Source organism: Megalops cyprinoides, chromosome 9, assembly GCF_013368585.1.
Source record: "Megalops cyprinoides isolate fMegCyp1 chromosome 9, fMegCyp1.pri, whole genome shotgun sequence".
NCBI lineage: Eukaryota > Metazoa > Chordata > Actinopteri > Elopiformes > Megalopidae > Megalops > Megalops cyprinoides.
The window spans coordinates 15,551,829-15,569,259 of record NC_050591.1 but is presented as its reverse complement, the minus strand read 5'-3'; the positions used below and the strand labels follow the sequence as shown (position 1 = coordinate 15,569,259).

At 47.7% G+C, this 17,431-nt stretch overlaps 1 protein-coding gene across 2 annotated transcripts in view; it reads left to right on the top strand.

Moving 5' to 3' along the window:
• Positions 1 to 17,431, top strand: part of arhgap35a (Rho GTPase activating protein 35a) — a 61,278-nt gene that overhangs the window by 34,957 nt on the left and 8,890 nt on the right. For both annotated transcript variants that reach the window (XM_036537387.1, XM_036537386.1), the window contains exons 2-3: positions 3,888 to 8,074; positions 12,161 to 12,302. In XM_036537387.1, coding sequence (XP_036393280.1) covers positions 4,340 to 8,074; positions 12,161 to 12,302 — 3,877 coding nt within the window. In that variant the 5' untranslated portion in view covers positions 3,888 to 4,339. The remainder of the gene's footprint in view (positions 1 to 3,887; positions 8,075 to 12,160; positions 12,303 to 17,431) is intronic.

Sequence of the window (17,431 nt, the reverse complement as noted above, 5' to 3'; positions counted from 1 at the left end):
GAGAGAGAGAGAGAGAGAGAGAGAGAGAGAGAGAGAGAGAGAGAGAGAGAGAGAGAGAGAGAGAGAGAGAGAGAGAGAGAGAGAGAGAGAGAGAGAGAGAGAGAGAGAGAGAGAGGTGCGGTGCCTTAGTGCTTACATTAGAGTGGGTACAGTAAGGGGAAAGGACAGAGTAAAAGCATTGGCCAGACTGAAGAGTGTTTATTTGCTGCACCTAGTCTTGCTGTGTCATCCAAGACATCAACATTATCATCATCATCATTATTATTTAACTAGAAGTGGAACAGCAGCAGCATATCAGAGAACTGTGGAAGTGTCTTCTATTGCTGTGATCTCTTAATTATATTCCTCACATTTACTTAAAGGGAGAGTTTTACAATTGAAATGAGCTGAGGGTTACTTGTACTTGGACTGCATTTTTTTCCTGTAATTGGGCCCCGATATGATCCAAGTAAAATGTGCTGTGAGACAGATTACCGAAAGGTGTCTGTGAACAACTTGTATTTAGATTTTGAGGATTTGAATGCTTGTCCCTGACTGAAACAAGGTGGGATTAGAACAGTTAGAACAGTTAGTTAATGGCCATCAGAAATCAGTAAATGTTCAGTCTGACCATATTTTTACACATTGGTAAACTCTCTAGAGGCAAAAACAAAACTGCTGTGTTGTCCACAAACCATGAGAGGGAGCAGCGTATGTGTGGCCATCCCTCCTCCTCCTCTTCCTCCATATCACCCTCCTATCTAAATCAAAGGGCCTCTGTGAGATTGTTGGTGAAATAGAAAATGCATCCGATCTGTCCTCGAATGTGGCGGTGGCTTCTGAAATGGGCAGCACGAGATACAGGTGGCAAAGTAACCATCAAGCCAGGTGGACACGACAGAATTGTCTTGTGGATGAAAGCTAAGGTGAGGGAGCAGAGGGGGGCATACAGGACATCAGCAGGAACTGACTGGCTCCATCAGTTTCTCTGTTATTCCCCATTACCCTGTGAGCAGTGGACAGATTTGTCAACACACTTGGCTGTGTCTATATCATTTCCTTTGGTCAGTGCCATTACTGGGAGAGTAAAAACAGCAGCTGCGGTAGAAATATTTGCTTAGCGTTCGCCTTGAGTTTTTTGTGTCTTAAAAGCTTCATACTTGAGTGTTTTGTTGGTAAGCCTCGAATTGGCAATTAAGGACGACTTGGAAATGCTCAGCTGGGATGAGTCAGGCAGATGTTGCGTTAATGACGGTGCCTCAGAGAACATTTGGGATGAGCAACCTTCGGACCCTTAAGGAAACAGGAGTTTGCCAAACTGAACGAGTGACTTGCTTGGCTGGTCTGAAATGAAAATGTGTTTCCAGACCCAAGGACATGACCTGGTTGGATGCAGACGATTACTGTCTTACAATCTTACTGAACTGTCTTACAGCTATACCGTGATGAGTGTATTGCAAATGCATGCAAGCCATGTGTAATCTAGTCTCTAATCTTGTTTAATATAATCTATAGGCGATGTTGTGCTTGTTTGTTAATATATTCTTTGCTGTAATGTCCTGGGATGTTTGCACAACCATTTCTGAAGTGTCTTACACTAACATAAACACACTTTCACATATCTTCTTTTTCTGTAATCTTCCACCTTTTCATTCGACATTTCCCCTTGGTGTTTTTTATTATTATTTATGCCACCTCCTCATATGCAAGGCTGCTGAATTGGAAAAGTTATCCTAATGGCATTTTAGATTTATGTAAAGTCTTCTGATAGGTTTATGTATTTATCTGTGTATTGAGTGGATTCTAAAACACGACATGCCTTGGGATAATGTCTAAATGGGAAAAAAAATGTATGGCGTTTTATTTCAGTCTAACTTTCACAGTTTATACAGGCGACAGGCAGGATTAATATTTAAACTGATCAACTGATTCTGTGATTTTTTTTAATCTTTAACGAGAGGATCGGAGCTTAAAAGCAATCCAGAGTGGATCTCTTACAAAGTAAAACCTTAGGAGAGCATTGGGGCGTACCATGGATTTATAAATCATGTTTGTCAGGGCCACTGACTCAACCCGTTTTCTGCATCCAGCTAAATACTTTCCAAATGAGGTTGGCTTTTAAGCGCTGACCTTTTTCTGGAAAAGTGTGAACTAGTTCAGTTACACTTGTATTTGAAAATGCCCAAGTTGTCCCTCTTGTTCCTCTCTATGAGGCTGCTCTGCCTGCAGCCATTAATAGTCAAACTTCCAGGCACTGGTAGATTGCAACAAAAGGGTCACACTTTCTTAAGTGCTGCACTGTAGACCTTCCAGGTGAGCCGGCTGCATGTTTCTTCAGTGGAAAATGCGTATTGATTGCAAACGAATTACACAAAAAAACTGGGGCCTGAGAAAGTCATTCAGGGAAACGCTTATGAATAAACCATGGCTGCCCAGGTCTGGGTGTCTATCCTGTATCGACCTGTCGACTGCCAGTCTTTGCAGTGCTCCTCACACTCCAAAGAATCCGGATGCGTTTCTCAGTGTTGGTGATATATTTTCTCACCCGTATTTTGCCTCTGTTAAGTGAATGAATGAGGCATTCATTTCGATTTTTGATTGTACCGTACAATTTCTGCTGGCATTTTTTATTTAATTGAACCTTCCCGCCTATTGAAATGGCTAACGGTCTACGTAACTGGACATTTTGCAACCTGTTTTCTAAAGAGGCATGAAGCTGGATTCAGTATTCCAGTTGGCTGTGTTCTGTTTTCCTCCTTTGGCACATGGTCAGCTTTGGACTGGAGCTGTGCTTCATCAATGTATCATACTGTAAAAAGGGCCTTGTTTGCTGTCTTCCCTGCTAACAAACTCTGATTAAATCTATGAGGTGCTTTCTGAGTTGACTCAGTTGCATATACTGGGAAAGAATCCATTCATCACTAATAATGATTTGAAATTGCTGAATCACTGGAAGTACTACGTGCATTTTCGCTTGTGATATTGCACTTTTATTTCCAGGTTTAGCTGTCCAGAAACTCTGTAAAATGCTGTATGCAAGTTAGACATGGTGCACACCATTCATATCTGATCATAGGTTTTTGTATGCAGGATTTTAGGCTGTGTTAAGGTTGTCATCTGATTATGTTCAGTTCTTGTTTGCACCACAGTTAATTTGCATGTTAGAGGCAATTTTTAAGCAAGCAGTTTCAAGCAAACTCCAGAATGTTGAATGATATGGAACTACAAATTTATTACCTCTAGGTAAATGTGTTGATGTTGATTTCACTCCATTTGCATATGTAATTAGTGGTGGTACATCAGCAAACACAAGTGGCCCTTGTTTTTCATTCTGCCTGTGGAGAAACTCGGAGAGAGCCTGTTTTTGGTTTGGTGGAAGGCAGCCAACATGCGGCGCAGTCTTTTAAAAGACAGCTGGGCTTCCCTTGTCACCTAATTAATAACTCTAGCAGAGGACTACTTATCAAAGCCTTCATCTCTGAGTGTGTTTGTGGATAACTAAATCATTACATGTCTCCAAGAATCACTAGGAGCATAGAATCATCTTTGTCTATGTTGTTAGATGTCCTGCTTTGTACGATTAAAGTCTCTTGTGTACCAGCTTACAAGTATTTGAGGCCTTTCTACGAACCAGACTCTGGTGACCGCAGGCCTCACAGGTCATCGGAGTAGCAGTTAATGTGTTGCACTGGATTTATACTTCAAGATATGATTTTTTTAAATTCAATTCCTTATGGAAACAATGGGCAGCTGACAAGCTGTGATTTGCTTACTTATAGCTGGAGATGTCAGCAAACCCTATGGAAATCCATTCTGATTTCAACAGACAGTGCAGTCATTCTGTGTAACATGCACTGTGCTTTTCTTGTTCAATTTCTGAAATTTTTCCTTTCTTTTTTTCCCCCCAGGGACAGATTCAGGTTGGACAATTCTGAGACCCTCCTCCGGTTCTGCTTTACATCGACTCTGCTGACTGGACAAGATGGGTCGAGCTAACGTGGTCTCCTGCCCTTTTGCCTAATCCCCTTTCCACCCCCTCCCCCTCTTCCCATTTACCCCTCCCGCCTACCCTCTTTTCCCCTGTTCCCTTTCCTCCCTTACCTCCCCTCTTTTCCACGGGACACAAGTTGCAAAAAAAAACTAACAAATGAACAAATTTTTGGATGTAGCCGAGAGCATGACACTGTGAAAACAAAGAGAAACGGCACAAAAACAAAAAGAGAGAAAAGTAAGTGAACTGAGGACGAACTAGCAAAAAAAACATTTTAGCAAGGATCAGAAACAGTTGCATGGAAACGCATCCTGGCAGCCTCGTCTCCCGAGCTTGTGGGCATGGCGGGATGAGTGCCTGTGTGCGATAATGATGGCAAAAAAACAAGATGCCCGGGCGCCCACCTACAACCTGGTTGTGGTGGGTCTGTCCGGGACGGAGAAGGAAAAGGGGCAGTGCGGGGTGGGCAAGTCCTGCCTGTGCAATCGCTTCGTCCGCCCCAGCGCCGATGACTTCTACCTGGACCACACCTCCGTGCTGAGCACCAGCGACTTTGGGGGCCGGGTGGTCAACAACGACCACTTCCTTTTCTGGGGGGAGGCGACGCGAGCGCTGGAGGAAGGGCCCGAGTGCCGGATGCACGTGGTGGAGCAGACAGAGTTCATCGATGACCAGACCTTCCAGCCGCACCGCAGCACCGCACTGCAGCCCTACATCAAGAGGGCGGCGTCCACCAAGCTGGCCTCTGCTGAGAAGCTCATGTACTTCTGCACGGACCAGCTGGGCCTCGAGCAGGATTTTGAGCAGAAGCAGATGCCGGAGGGAAAGCTGATGGTGGACGGCTTTCTGCTGTGTGTGGACGTGAGCCGGGGCATGAACCGTAACTTCGACGATCAGATGAAGTTTGTCACCAACCTGTACAACCAGCTGGCAAAGACTAAGAAACCGGTGGTGCTGGTCCTCACCAAGTGTGATGAGGGTGTGGAGCGCTACATCAAGGACTCGCACACCTTTGCTCTGACCAAGAAAAACCTGCAGGTGGTGGAGACCTCCGCCCGCTCCAATGTCAACGTGGACCTGGCCTTCCTCACTCTGGTGCAGCTAATCGACAAGAGCCGGGGCAAGCCCAAGATCATCCCCTACTTTGAGGCACTGAAGCAGCAGAGCCAGCAAATTGCCTCTGCCAAGGACCGCTACGAGTGGCTCGTCAGCCGCATTGTGAAGAACCACAATGAGACATGGCCTAACATCAACCGCCGCATGCAGTCCTCCTCCGAATACAAGGAGTACGTCTTCCTGGAGGGAACGTCCAAGGCCAAGAAGCTGTTTCAGCAGCACGTGCACCGGCTCAAGCAGGAGCACATAGAGAGAAGGAGGAAACTCTACCTGAACACACTGCCACAGGCCCTGAGCGCCTTGGTGCCTGACCTGGACGAGATCGACCACCTGAGCTGGTCTGGGGTTCAGAAGGTCCTGGAGACCAAGCGGGACTTTACCAATTGGTTTGTCGTGCTGGAGGACACGCCCTGGGAGGCCACCCCTCACATCGACAACATGGAGGATGACCGCATCCCGCAGGACCTGCTGGAGACCGAGGCGGCGGAGATTGTCTACGACGCCCACCTGGAGCAGCTGCGGAATGATCGCAAGCGGGCGGAGATGCGCTGGGAGTTCAAGGAAAAGCTGGTCGCCTCACCCTTCGTCACTCCCGGCAAGCCCTGGGAGGAGGCACGCAGCTTCATCATGAATGAGGATTTCTACCAGTGGCTGGAGGAGCCAGAGTACCTGGACATCTACAACCGGCACCAGAAAGAGATCATCGACCGTGCCAAAGAGGACTTCCAGGAACTGCTGCTGGAGTACTCTGAGCTCTTCTATGAACTAGAAGTAGATGCCAAACCCAGCAAGGAGAAAATGGGTGCCATTCAGGAAGTACTGGGAGAAGAACAGAGGTTCAAGGCACTGCAGAAGCTTCAGGCAGAGAGGGATGCCCTGGTGCTCAAGCACATCCACTTTGTCTACCACCCCACTAAAGATACTTGCCCTAACAACCCGCAGTGTGTCGACAGCAAGATCGAGCAGCTCCTGGCTACTCGATTCCCCACACGGTACCCCTTCTTTGATGGCAGCCAGAAACTTGGTGAGGGCAAAGCTGACAGGATCAACCTGGTGATCCTGGGTAAGGATGGCCTAGCCAGGGAGTTGGCTAATGAGATCCGGGCACTGTGCACGAATGATGACCGGTACGTGCTAGATGGGAAGATGTATGAGTTGGCACTCAGGCCCATTGAGGGCAATGTGCGCCTGCCAGTAAACTCCTTCCACACACCAACCTTTACCCCACACGGCTGCCTCTGCCTCTACAACTCCAAGGAATCTCTCTCCTATGTGGTGGAAAGCATAGAGAAAGTGCGGGAGTCTACCTTAGGCCGCCGGGACAACCACATGGCCCAGCTCCCCATGTCTCTGCTCTTAGTCACCAAGCGGGGCGTGGGGTCAGTGGGGGACATTGGGGGGGAGACGGCCCACAGTCTGATCGCACAGGGGCAGCAGGTGGCAAGCAAGCTGCAGTGCAGCTTTTTAGACCCGGCCTCACCCGGCGTCGGCTACGCTCGCAATGTGAATGAAAAGCAGATTAATCAGGTCCTGAGGGGTCTTTTGGACTCTCGGCGGAGCCTGGGTAGCAGCTCCCCGCCCTTACCCCCTCCACCTCCGGGCTTCAGAGACTCTCACCACCAGCAAAGCCCAGAGGCGGACCTGCGCGTAGTCATGTGCTTGATGTGTGGTGACTCCTACGATGTGGAACAACTCCTCTCGCCATTCCTGCTGCCCCAGCACTGCCGACCCACCTCCAGCTTAGCCAGTGGGACTTCTGTGCTGCTGGAGCTGACAGTTGGTGGCCAGCGGCAGAGCATTGAGCTCTCCCTTCTCTCCTACCACTCGTCCTTCTCTTTGCGCAAGAGCCGGCTCGTGCATGGCTACATCGCGGTGTACTCGGCCCGCCGCAAGGCCTCGCTGGAGACTTTATGCGCCTTCTTGTGCGAGGTGCAGGACATCATCCCGGTGCAGCTGCTGGCGGTGGGGGAGAGCCAGGCAGAGCTGACGGACTGCGAGGCAGCACGGGAGCAGCTTGCGCAAGGGGAGGAGCTGGCGCACGAGATCGAGGCCCGCTTCAACAGCATAGTGTGCGGACCTGGCGGGGTGGTGGGTGGCCTGCACCGGATAGACCTCTTCCAGCCCTTTCTGAAAGAGGTTGTGGAGAAGCGCACCATCGTTGAGGCCACGCACATGTATGATAACGTGGCAGAGGCCTGCAGCACCAACGAGAGTGTTCACTCTCCTCGCTGCGGCTCGCCCAGTCCCATCACCACCCAGGTGGACTCGGAGGAAGATGTGGAGCCCTCGCCCCCTTACCCTGCTGATGGCACCCTCACCTCCCATGGGGGTAGCTTCAAGCTGCCCGACCTGGATACCAGTGACACATTCTCTGTCATTTCTGACATCAGCACCTTCGAGAGCAAACTCAACAACAAGGTGCCGCCCCAAGTGCGGCCCAAACCGACGGTCACCTTTGACTTCCGTAAGGTCAACCTTAGCCCCTATATGGACTCAGGAGTAAACCGTCGTTCATTACCTGCAGTCACCTGGGGCCCAGGTGGGGATGGGGGCTATGACCCCTCTGACTATGCTGAGCCCATGGACGCTGTGGCCAAGCCCCGCCTCAGCGAGGAGGAGAACATCTACTCCGTGCCGCACGACAGCACACAGGGCAAGATCATCACCATCCGCAACGCCAACAAGACGCACTCTAATGGCGGGGGAAATGGCTCGGACAGCGAGGCAGACAGCAGCTCCCTGGAGCGCCGGCGCAAACTATCGGCCCTGGGGGTGAAGCCCCGGCTGTACCGCGATCGCTCCAAGCGCTTGGGAAAGTTCAGCAGCTTCCGCACCAGCTTCTCCATTGGCAGCGACGACGAGCTGGGGGGCCCCCCCAAGGCCAAGGAGGACGAGGGGGCAGCGCACAAGGGGGACAACTCGCTCACCGAGGAGGGTGAGGACCCCAAGAGGAGGAACATCCTCAGGAGCCTACGTCGGACTGGCAAGGTAAGTGTTTCCACCCTCTTGTCTTGCTGACAAACCTACCTAATGGAAAAGGTCTCTATTCTACTGTCCTTGAAAAGTCACAGAAAATCTTTAAAAATTTCATACTTTTTCTCTTTACACAAAGCAAAATGCATCTGTCTTGCTAATTCACAAGCCTGATGTAATTTACAAAGGCTAGCAATGTATATAGTGTAAATAGTGTACTGACACTGCTAACAAATTGACCTCACTGACTTCTACGGTAAGACCGCTACAAAAAGTTGATGGTGACTGGTATTTGCTGCCAAGAACCACAAGTATGTGTCTACATTGACAGTAAATATTTTGAAAGTAATGCCTTTCATAAAGTATTTTCTCTCGCATTTCCATCTTCAGATATACCAGTTTTGTGGGAATTTTCCTTTTGCAGTGATAAAAATAATCCTAATCCTGCATCTATCTTTAAAAAGTCATTGAAAAGTCATGGAAAATATAAATCGGATTTGAGTGGGGATCCTGATGCTGTAATAAATATGTGTACATATATTTGTATCCACCACACATCCTGGGTGTACAAGTGTTACATCTGCCACCTTTTATCACCTTAATTATCAACAAAGGAAGACAAGACAAATCTGTAGCTCATTTTTAAAGGGTGCTTACCTCTTAACATGGTGACATGGAAGTATTAATAGTTGCATTGGCCTGATAGAACTTTCCTCAGCAGATGTGTGTTGACCAGTAACACCTTTTCCTTGATATGTTAACACTGAAGATGGCTTAAAATAAACTGCCATTCACAAGCCTCAGACATAATGTATGTCCTCACATTCTTATTGTTGATTAAAAAGGAAAGACTTTTTTTGAACAATATCTACGGAAGGTGAAAAAGAAGTGCCTCTGATGTTGTATCACCTCCTATTTGTCTTTGTGTGTGTTTGTACGTGTGTGTGTGTGTGTGTGTGTGCTTTCTTCTGAGTGCATGGAGAGAAAAGGGTTTTTGCTTACCTCATTTTTGTCTTTAAATGCTCTGACCCAAAGGTCCTGCTTTTGTAAGAGATACAATACAATTTACAGGGGAGTCAACATCTCAGGATTATCAGCATTACATGGATTTTAGGAAAAAAGCAAATGGATGTCAAAGCCGTGTCAAGTAATTTACCGATATGGATCTCATTTGCGCATGCAATTGAATGGATTTTAAGAAATGTTTTCAGCTCGTTAAAAAATTTCCCTTATCTGACACACATATTGCAAAGAACCCACATATTTCTGAATGCACAGAGAGGGTTCCTCCTACTCCTTTACTCTTTGCGAAAAAGCAGAGGAATCCTCTGTAAATGAGCTCTCTCTGTGTAGAGAGATCATTCTTTCCAGCTGACTGTAACAGGACCAGGTTCAGTGTGTGGTTTAGTTTCTTCAGTGTCCGATTGGCTGATCTGATTGGACCTGGTCCTAGTGGGGTCACACCTGGACCCATATATATGCCTTCTGACATTGTGTTCTTCGCTGCACTGTGCTCTTGTTTTGATCCTACCTGAATTCTAACAACAAAGAGAACACACACTTCCAAGATGTACAAGTCTTGGCTCTTGTGTCTTACAAAAAACAGATAAATACCTGTCTTACCAGATTGGTATAAGGGTGCAAAAATAAAGGCGAAAGCAGAAACTTGTCCCCTGTTAATGTCCTGCCTTCTTCTTCCCTGTCTTCAGCTCTGCTTTATCCAAGATTAAATCAGAGCTTTGACTTTCAGTTAATCGCGATCTCCAAACCTGGAGCAGAGGGCTGATAGTCATTTACTTTATACATACTCGTCAGAGTGTCGCTGCCCTTAGCAAGCTCCCAGCTTTAAGAATATGCCTTAAGTCTGTTCCCATCTAATCTGAAGCATTTTTTTTTGCCTCTGCATAAAGACACATACTCCATCTGGCCTGACCTGGTGCATGGCTGGAGTTTGACTGGATCGCAGTGATTGGCTGCCCCAGCATCAATGCAGTGTCAGCATGCATCAGCAGCGCAGTGCCGCTAATTGTCATGTTCTGCAGTGGACACTGTCCTTTGGTGACAGAGGAGGAGAAAGGAACAAAGGTTGACTCACTTGGACGTGAGTCTCTTGGTTTCCTTGCAGAACAGCACTCTGATTCAGGCATAATGCAGCCCCTCCGCCCAACTGCTGCATTGCCCTGTGTGCTGAAAACTAGGAGCGTTCACTAAAGTGCTGTATGAGCAGGATATATAATTGGAGTCTTTTTTCCTCTAAAGCAAAATAACCTCGGTCTGCTGCTGTTTGTGTAAATTGTACCAATCAGGGCTGTCAGTCAGAGTGATTTCAATGGGACTGAGCTTTGCTGTGGACATTTTTTGCTAGGCAGTAGCCTAGTCTGGGGGCCAATCTCAATTCAGTATCCTCCCCCAAACTCCCTTTGTGATGATATGCTTGTGTCTTAAAGCTGTGGGTTGATGGTTGGTGGCAGTGGGCAGGAGACTGGGGATTTTTACTCTGATTCTGGGTCTTTATTACTTAATTGGAATCATAAAACGGCCAAGAGGTTTTGTTGCCTGTTTTTTTCCGATTCCAGGTCAAGACGAGCCGCTAATTGAAAGGCAGCTATAAAAACCATAAAATAAGCACTAGCACAAGGCCCCAGGGACCCCAGTGGCCTGACCCTGATGGTAAATGCTCCAGCCATGTGCTCCAGTTTACACTGCGGCTCTTACATAGATCCCCTTCAATCCCACCTCCCTAAAGCCAGGAGCCCCTCCGGGTGTCCTGGCACTCTGGTATTGTGCCAAATGGGCTGTCCCAGGTGTGGGGAAACAGCTTCAGGTCAACCGAAATGCCCAAGAACTTCAGCAATGAAATACCTTAAATGATCACCCTGAGTCACAACATTTTTTTTTTAACATGATCTTAAGTGGAACGCTTTAAATTCCTGCGTCTCCCACTTCTGTCTTCATGCTTCCATTAGTATTGTAGAGAAGAATATATGTTTGGGGGTGGGGGGTGCTATTTAGAGACCAAGAATTAATATTTCTGTTTCTGTAACAGTGTGTTGTGTAATCAACGCATCTTAGTTTGCAAAAGGGGTTCTGTTTTCGTTTTAATGGTGTTAGTAGCGCACCTTTTCTGCATGTAAAGTTATAACACAGGGAGTAGAAAGACATAAATGCAGGCCTGATAGGCTCTGGCAGCAGAGCCCATTGAAAGGGAATGAGGCCTTGACATGAGGTCCCCTGACACCAGCGGCAGCACAGTTTTTGTGTAACGCAGTCATGCCAATAAAGCTTCCTTTGAATGGCGGTTTGAGACCTAATTCATCTGGCTGTTGGTGGGTGGAGGGGGGCGTAAAAAAAGAGAAGGGGGAGATGAGGAAGAGGAGGGGAGGGGCCAAGTACAGATTAGAGGAGGCGCAAAGCCACTTTTGTAAATGAGTGTCATACAACTGCGATGGTGTTTTAAAATCCGCAGTCGCATATCTGTGTCTCTTTTGTGCAGAACCTTTTTTTTATGGAGTGGCATTATTGAGCAACAAGGGCCACAACTGACATACGATAATAGACTTACAATAATGTCGAAAAGAAGTGAAACATAAATGTCACTAAACTGTATACCAACTTTACAAGGCTCTGTAATTATTAATCACAGTAGATGTCAAAGAAAAACAGTCAATGAGAGTGTGAAAAGGAAAGTGTGCTTGGAAGGAGCTGGTGCTTACAGTACAGGATGTCCACCACACAATCCCACTTGTGCAAAAGAAAGGAATGTAAAATTTCTTATCTGTAAGCATGTGTGTATGTGTGTTTGTGTGCAGTGCAGGGTTTGTGGGTCTTTGTGCAGGCGTTTCTGTTTGTGTGCGTGGGTGAGCAGTGTGTGTGTTTGTGTATCCCCATGTGGGTTGCTTAGTCCAAGAATGTGGAAAAAACAACAACAAAAACACACACAGAGAGGCCCTGAAGTCCCAGCTGTTTCTCGCACTGCTCCAATCCAACACACCCGCCTTCTTTCCAAAACTTACTGTCCCTCATGTCTCCTGAAGGCCTGGGGAAAGGACCCCCCTGGTTGCTTACCAGGTCAGTAAATCCTCTCTCTGCACTGTCTTTCAGAAAACAAGGCCGAAGCCGCGGCACTCCATCTCCAAGCCTCTGGAGAGCAACTACTTCGGGGTCCCCTTGGTCAATGTGGTGTCCCCCGAGAGGCCGATTCCTCTCTTCATTGAAAAGTGCATCCGCTACATTGAGGCTACAGGTAGGTGACAGGGATTGCTCCGATACTTGTCTGTCTGTCCACACTCGCCATGCGAAACCTGGTGGAAAAGTGAGGTGGAAGTCAGGAAAGAAATGAAGGCAGAACTGCGCTCACCTTTGACATCTGGCCTCTACGGATCAAGGAACGACCACCATGGAGGAACCCCCCCCATCTTGCCCTTTTTTTTTTTTTTATGACCCTTAGTGCGGTTCAAGAATTGTGGGACAGATGCAGAGATTGTGCCTGCTGAGTTTGGGAGGTCATTGCTCCTTCCTTTCTTTTTTCCTGTTGCTCCTCTCTCTCTCTCTTTTCTCCTTTCTCTCTTCCTGTGTCCTACCCCCCTTCTCTCTCCCTCAGTTTCGCAGAGCAGATGCCAGACTGATTTGTGTACCACACGCAGAAGTATTTATTTGTCTCTCACCCTTCCGGCCCCCACCTTCTAATCTACGGCCGTGTTCCCAGCAGTTGTCTGCTTTCGGGATTTTCAAGAGGTCAAACGAGTGGAACTCTAAAACCTGAGAGGTCGGATAAGAAGGAGGGAGTGACTTGCATTCATCTCCTTGTTCGCATCTTCCTAATGGCAGGATTTTTTTTTCTGTTGAGCTGACAGTGGGGAAACTCTGGTGCCTACCTGCAGTGGGCGGCCATATTGATTCCATTTCGGAACGCGGTTTCTGTGCGTCATGCTGCTGTGTTCATCAGGATCGGTGTGTTTACGCGGCGCGAGTGCGCTCTCGCTGCATGCCTCCGTCCGTCCGCCATTGAAACCGCGGCTGGAGGCATTGTTATCGTTAGTGTTATGAATATAGAAGTTGTTTATGAGGTGTTTGCACGCTTATGCCAGTTTTGAGGGGGGTGGGGGGTGGAGAAGCTGGAAAGCATGTGACCTGCCTACATCGCGAGCAGCCCCACCCCACTTTTGAGACTCGCTATTATCAGATCGGGAGAGTGTTCAAGCCCTTTTCTGTGCACGATGAGCATGGGAGATTTTCGTCAGGGCCCCGCAGACAGACACATGCAGGGCCCCAGTGCAGGTCGCATAACGCCCACACCTCACCCCTGTCAAGGTTCAAATTTGGAAGGTGGCACTTTTGGCTCCCAGGTGGCTCAGTCGAGTAAGGCACTTGTTCTGAGTGCAGGCTGAGCTCTGCAGCCTAGACTGAGGGCTGAGTTTTAGCTCTGTCATTCGGCAACAATGACTGGAAGTCTGACAGAGAACTGTGGGGGGTTTGAGCATATTGGCCAGGGTTCCCTTGGTGCTCTGCTCTTGGTACCCCATGAGTTGTCAGGCACCTATAAGTTGCTTGCTTTCATCAGTGAGATACACCTATCCTCGGTTGCACTGTGGCACTTACAGTGTGAGTATGAGCGTGTGTGCGTGCGTGTGTGTGTGTGTGTGTGAGAGAGAGAGAGTGTTTGCATTTTTTAATGTCAGAATACATGGAGTTCCCATTTTTGTCTGAGGACAGTGAACCAGAATAGCATAGGTTTGAATTCCAAGTGGGTGTGCTGCTGTTATATATCTGAGTAAGGTGCATCTCAATCATTTCAGTAAAAGTCTTATGTAAATATGTAAAAAATGTCTAGGGTGTAATGGAGAAAACAGATTTGACCTTGGATAGAGTGTCTACTCAGTAAATAAGTAATGTATTCTGTGTGTGTGTGTGTGTTTGTGTTTGTGTGTGCGTGTCAGTACGTGAGGGCAGAATAGATCATAAACAGTGTATTTACATTTTGCTTTCGTGTTTCTGCATTCTTCTGTAATCTCTGCTCTCACTAACCCAACTTCCTTCTCAGGGATTAAAGTTCATCTCCCTCGGACATCTTCCGCATATCTTTGTCCTGGAATGTCAGGTGTTGAAACAACGCCAAGTGCCCCTGTATAATAACAACTGCTCTTCATTCACCTTACTCTGGTTATAGGTGACTGTAATGTAACCACTTTGTGATCCATGGCTTTGCACTCGACTGCATGAGACTGCCAGTAGGTGCCAGGGGGAAGTTAAGCCTGCAGGTTGAGGCATAGGCACCATGGGATGGGTGAACTACTGCACATGCTCAATAGACAGGAGGCCTCTGGGAGAACTCTGTCAGTGCAGCGAAGATTTACACCCACTCTCCAAACAGGCGACAGGTGTTGTATATCCTCTGCTGTGATTCCTGCGTAGCTCCCTGTGTGTGTCTCTCCCCACTGTTCCTCTCACTCCCTTTGAAAATTTCAGATAGTATTTATTTTCACCTGCATCTTGTCCCTCCCACCCTCCCATCTCCTTCCTTTCTTCTCTCCCTCTCTTGCTTCCCTCTCCCCCTCCCTCCTTCTACCTTCTTTTCTCACATTGCTCTTCCCTCTCTCATTTTCTCCCTTCTTTCTTCTGTTTTTCATACCATCACTTTAACTCTTGCCTCCCTTCAGCTTTATTTTCCTCCCTTACTCTCCTTTTCTGATTTCTTCCTTCTGTTTTCCACTGCTCTCCCTTTCACTCTCCCTCTCAACTGCTCGCCCGACTTTTCACCTCTCCCTCTCTTCCTCTCGACCCTTCTTCTGCTACCTCTTTTTCTGTCTCTCACCCTCCTTCCCTCTCTTCCTCCCTTTCTCCTTTCTTCATTGTCCTGCTTGCCTGTCTCATCCCCCTCTCACTCTCTGTGCCCTCATCCCCCTCACACTCCCTTCCTCCCTCCTTTCCTGACAGTTCTCCCCTGCCCTCCCCTTCCCCTCTGTCTCTCCCTCTCCCTCGGTGTTGTTGCTCCTGTCTCCTGCTCTGCGGAGAGTCAGCGGGATGCCGAGTGCCTTGCAGTAATTTTCTGCCTGATAGCTCCCTCATTGAGATCGATATCAGGGCGCAGGAAATTAGAACAATCTTTTGGGCTCAGCTCTTTTCTCTGCTTGTTGTGAGGGAACACAGCGCTGCAACAGCCCGGAGCCAGATCCACCGATAACGGCCTCGCCGCTCCAGCTCCGGCACCGGCACAGCGGGAGCTCTGCGCTTGGCGGGCGCAAAGGAGAGTCCGGAGCCAAACCTGCTTCAGAGGGCATTAGTCACCAAGCACTGGAAACGCACTCAGCTCACTGCCTACTATTATTATACCTTATTACTTAATGAAGTCGGAGCCTTTACGGCATATGTAACATCACATTATTTAAGTTTTATGAGATTGTATTTTTGCTTGTATATTGGTGGTGGGGGAAATTTTTTTTTTTTTTTTTTTTTCCTGAATAACTCCCTGATGTGTCTTCTTGGTAAGGCCCGGCATGCAGTCGTTGTCAGTTGTTTATTTACACGTGTCTTCGGGGGGGGGGGGGGGGGGGTTTCTCAATTTGCAATCAGAATCAATTGTCGGACTGACAAAAAGCGGTTCACCTAAATAGCGTGTCAACGTTCAGAATGGCGCACGTTAAAATGGACTGAAATCAATGTCTACAGAAAAAGGAGAAAAATCAATGTCTGCATTTCTCCATCACTGTATTCTTCTGTGCTTGAGTCCAGTCTTAAAAAAGTGAGGAATTACCTGTAAAGCCTCTACAGCAAAAGAGGCTTTGGCAGCTTTGTCAGCTGTATTCCAGGTTTCATATACATCCTTCCTCTCCCTTACGTGTCAAAGGGATACCTTTGTTACCTATCAAAAAAATATACATATAGCATTGTTTTAGGTGATCTCATATCCTGTTTCAGGCCTCTTCCTCTCTCTCTCTTTCTGCTGGTCTTCTCTCTTCCCTTAGTACATTTGGTTGAACTAATAGTTTTTTCTTTTTTCATCATTTTTCTCTTTTTTGTCTCGGTATTCAAGCTAGTGTTTTTGAAGAACACGTTGTAGCATGGCTAGACACACACTGCTGTTGATGTGGGCACCGAGTGGCTGAAAAGGCAGGAACCGAAGTTAAAAAAGACAAGGCAGCGACCTTTGAAAATGGCTTCGGTAGCTGACGGCCATTTCACCCCCAAACATGCCCGATCTGCTCTCAAGATCTCTCTGACTGGTGTCAGATTTAGTGAGCTAAAATGCATGGTGAACAGGCAGGAAGTTGCCACTTGGGTCTCAGTCCTATCAAGAGCATGTGTGTGTTCATGTGCATGTACACACGCACCTGCAGTCTGATGTTGATTAATAGACACAAGTAGAATGTCCGTAGGCTGTTGGAGGTTGGTTGGTTGTTCCTGAAGGCATAGAGGATATTAGGGCGTGTGTGAGTATAGCACTGTTTTTTCCCCATTGGTGGGTGTGATGAATGTATCTGAAAATCACTCTCCGTTACTATGCAGCCTTTAGACAGGACAAGCAGAGATGGGTGAGACTGGCCTGGATGGTTACTAGTTCCAATTGCTCAGTCAGCATGCATGGTGGAATTATGCATTTCTCTTTGCCTTCTGCTTGGTGCTGTCAGATGGACAGAGTGTTAGAGGGGAAATAAGAATCCTGTCAGAGGCAGGGATCAGGAATGATTTTTTTAAGTGAGATTCTCACAGGAAAAGGAGCTTGTTTTGTTTGTTTCGGTCACAGGGAGCAGAGAGGTCTAACTCCTCTTACAGAGGAAGAGTGGAGATCTGTATAACACTCTTGGTTATGGTGCATTCTTATGTAAAAACAGCTCGGACAGTGTTGCAGGACAATCATTTGTATAATGGTGCCATTGGTTTTGAACTTGTGTTGAAGTGCATGTGAGGATTTAGAAAAACACAAAGAGAAGACTGTGTAGGGGAAGGGAGGATGGGGTGATGGGGAGAGATGAGGGGAGGATGGAGCTGAAGGCTGAGAGGGGTGGGCCGTGCTGAAGCGGTGTAGCTCAGTGTGTCCTTGACCCAAGCGACGTAGCGGAAAAGAGTGGCTGCCTGGCTGTACTCATTGTGATACAGCCCCAGGGCCGGTCGAGCTGGCCAGCGCTGTTTCTCAGCTGTTCACGAACGCCTGGGAAACAGATTGCTGTAGCCTTGGTTGACCGCCCGTAGGCCCCCTCCTACCCCTTCCAAAATAATCCCACCCCCCTGAGCTGCAGGGGTTTTGGGTCCCAGTCAAACCTCTGCTCCTCATTATCCCATTACAAGCGCTGCACCATTTTTTATGCTTAGTTCATGTTGAGAACAAATTGAAATGCATCAGTGGGGGCATTTCCACTGTTGGTGCTTGAATCACGA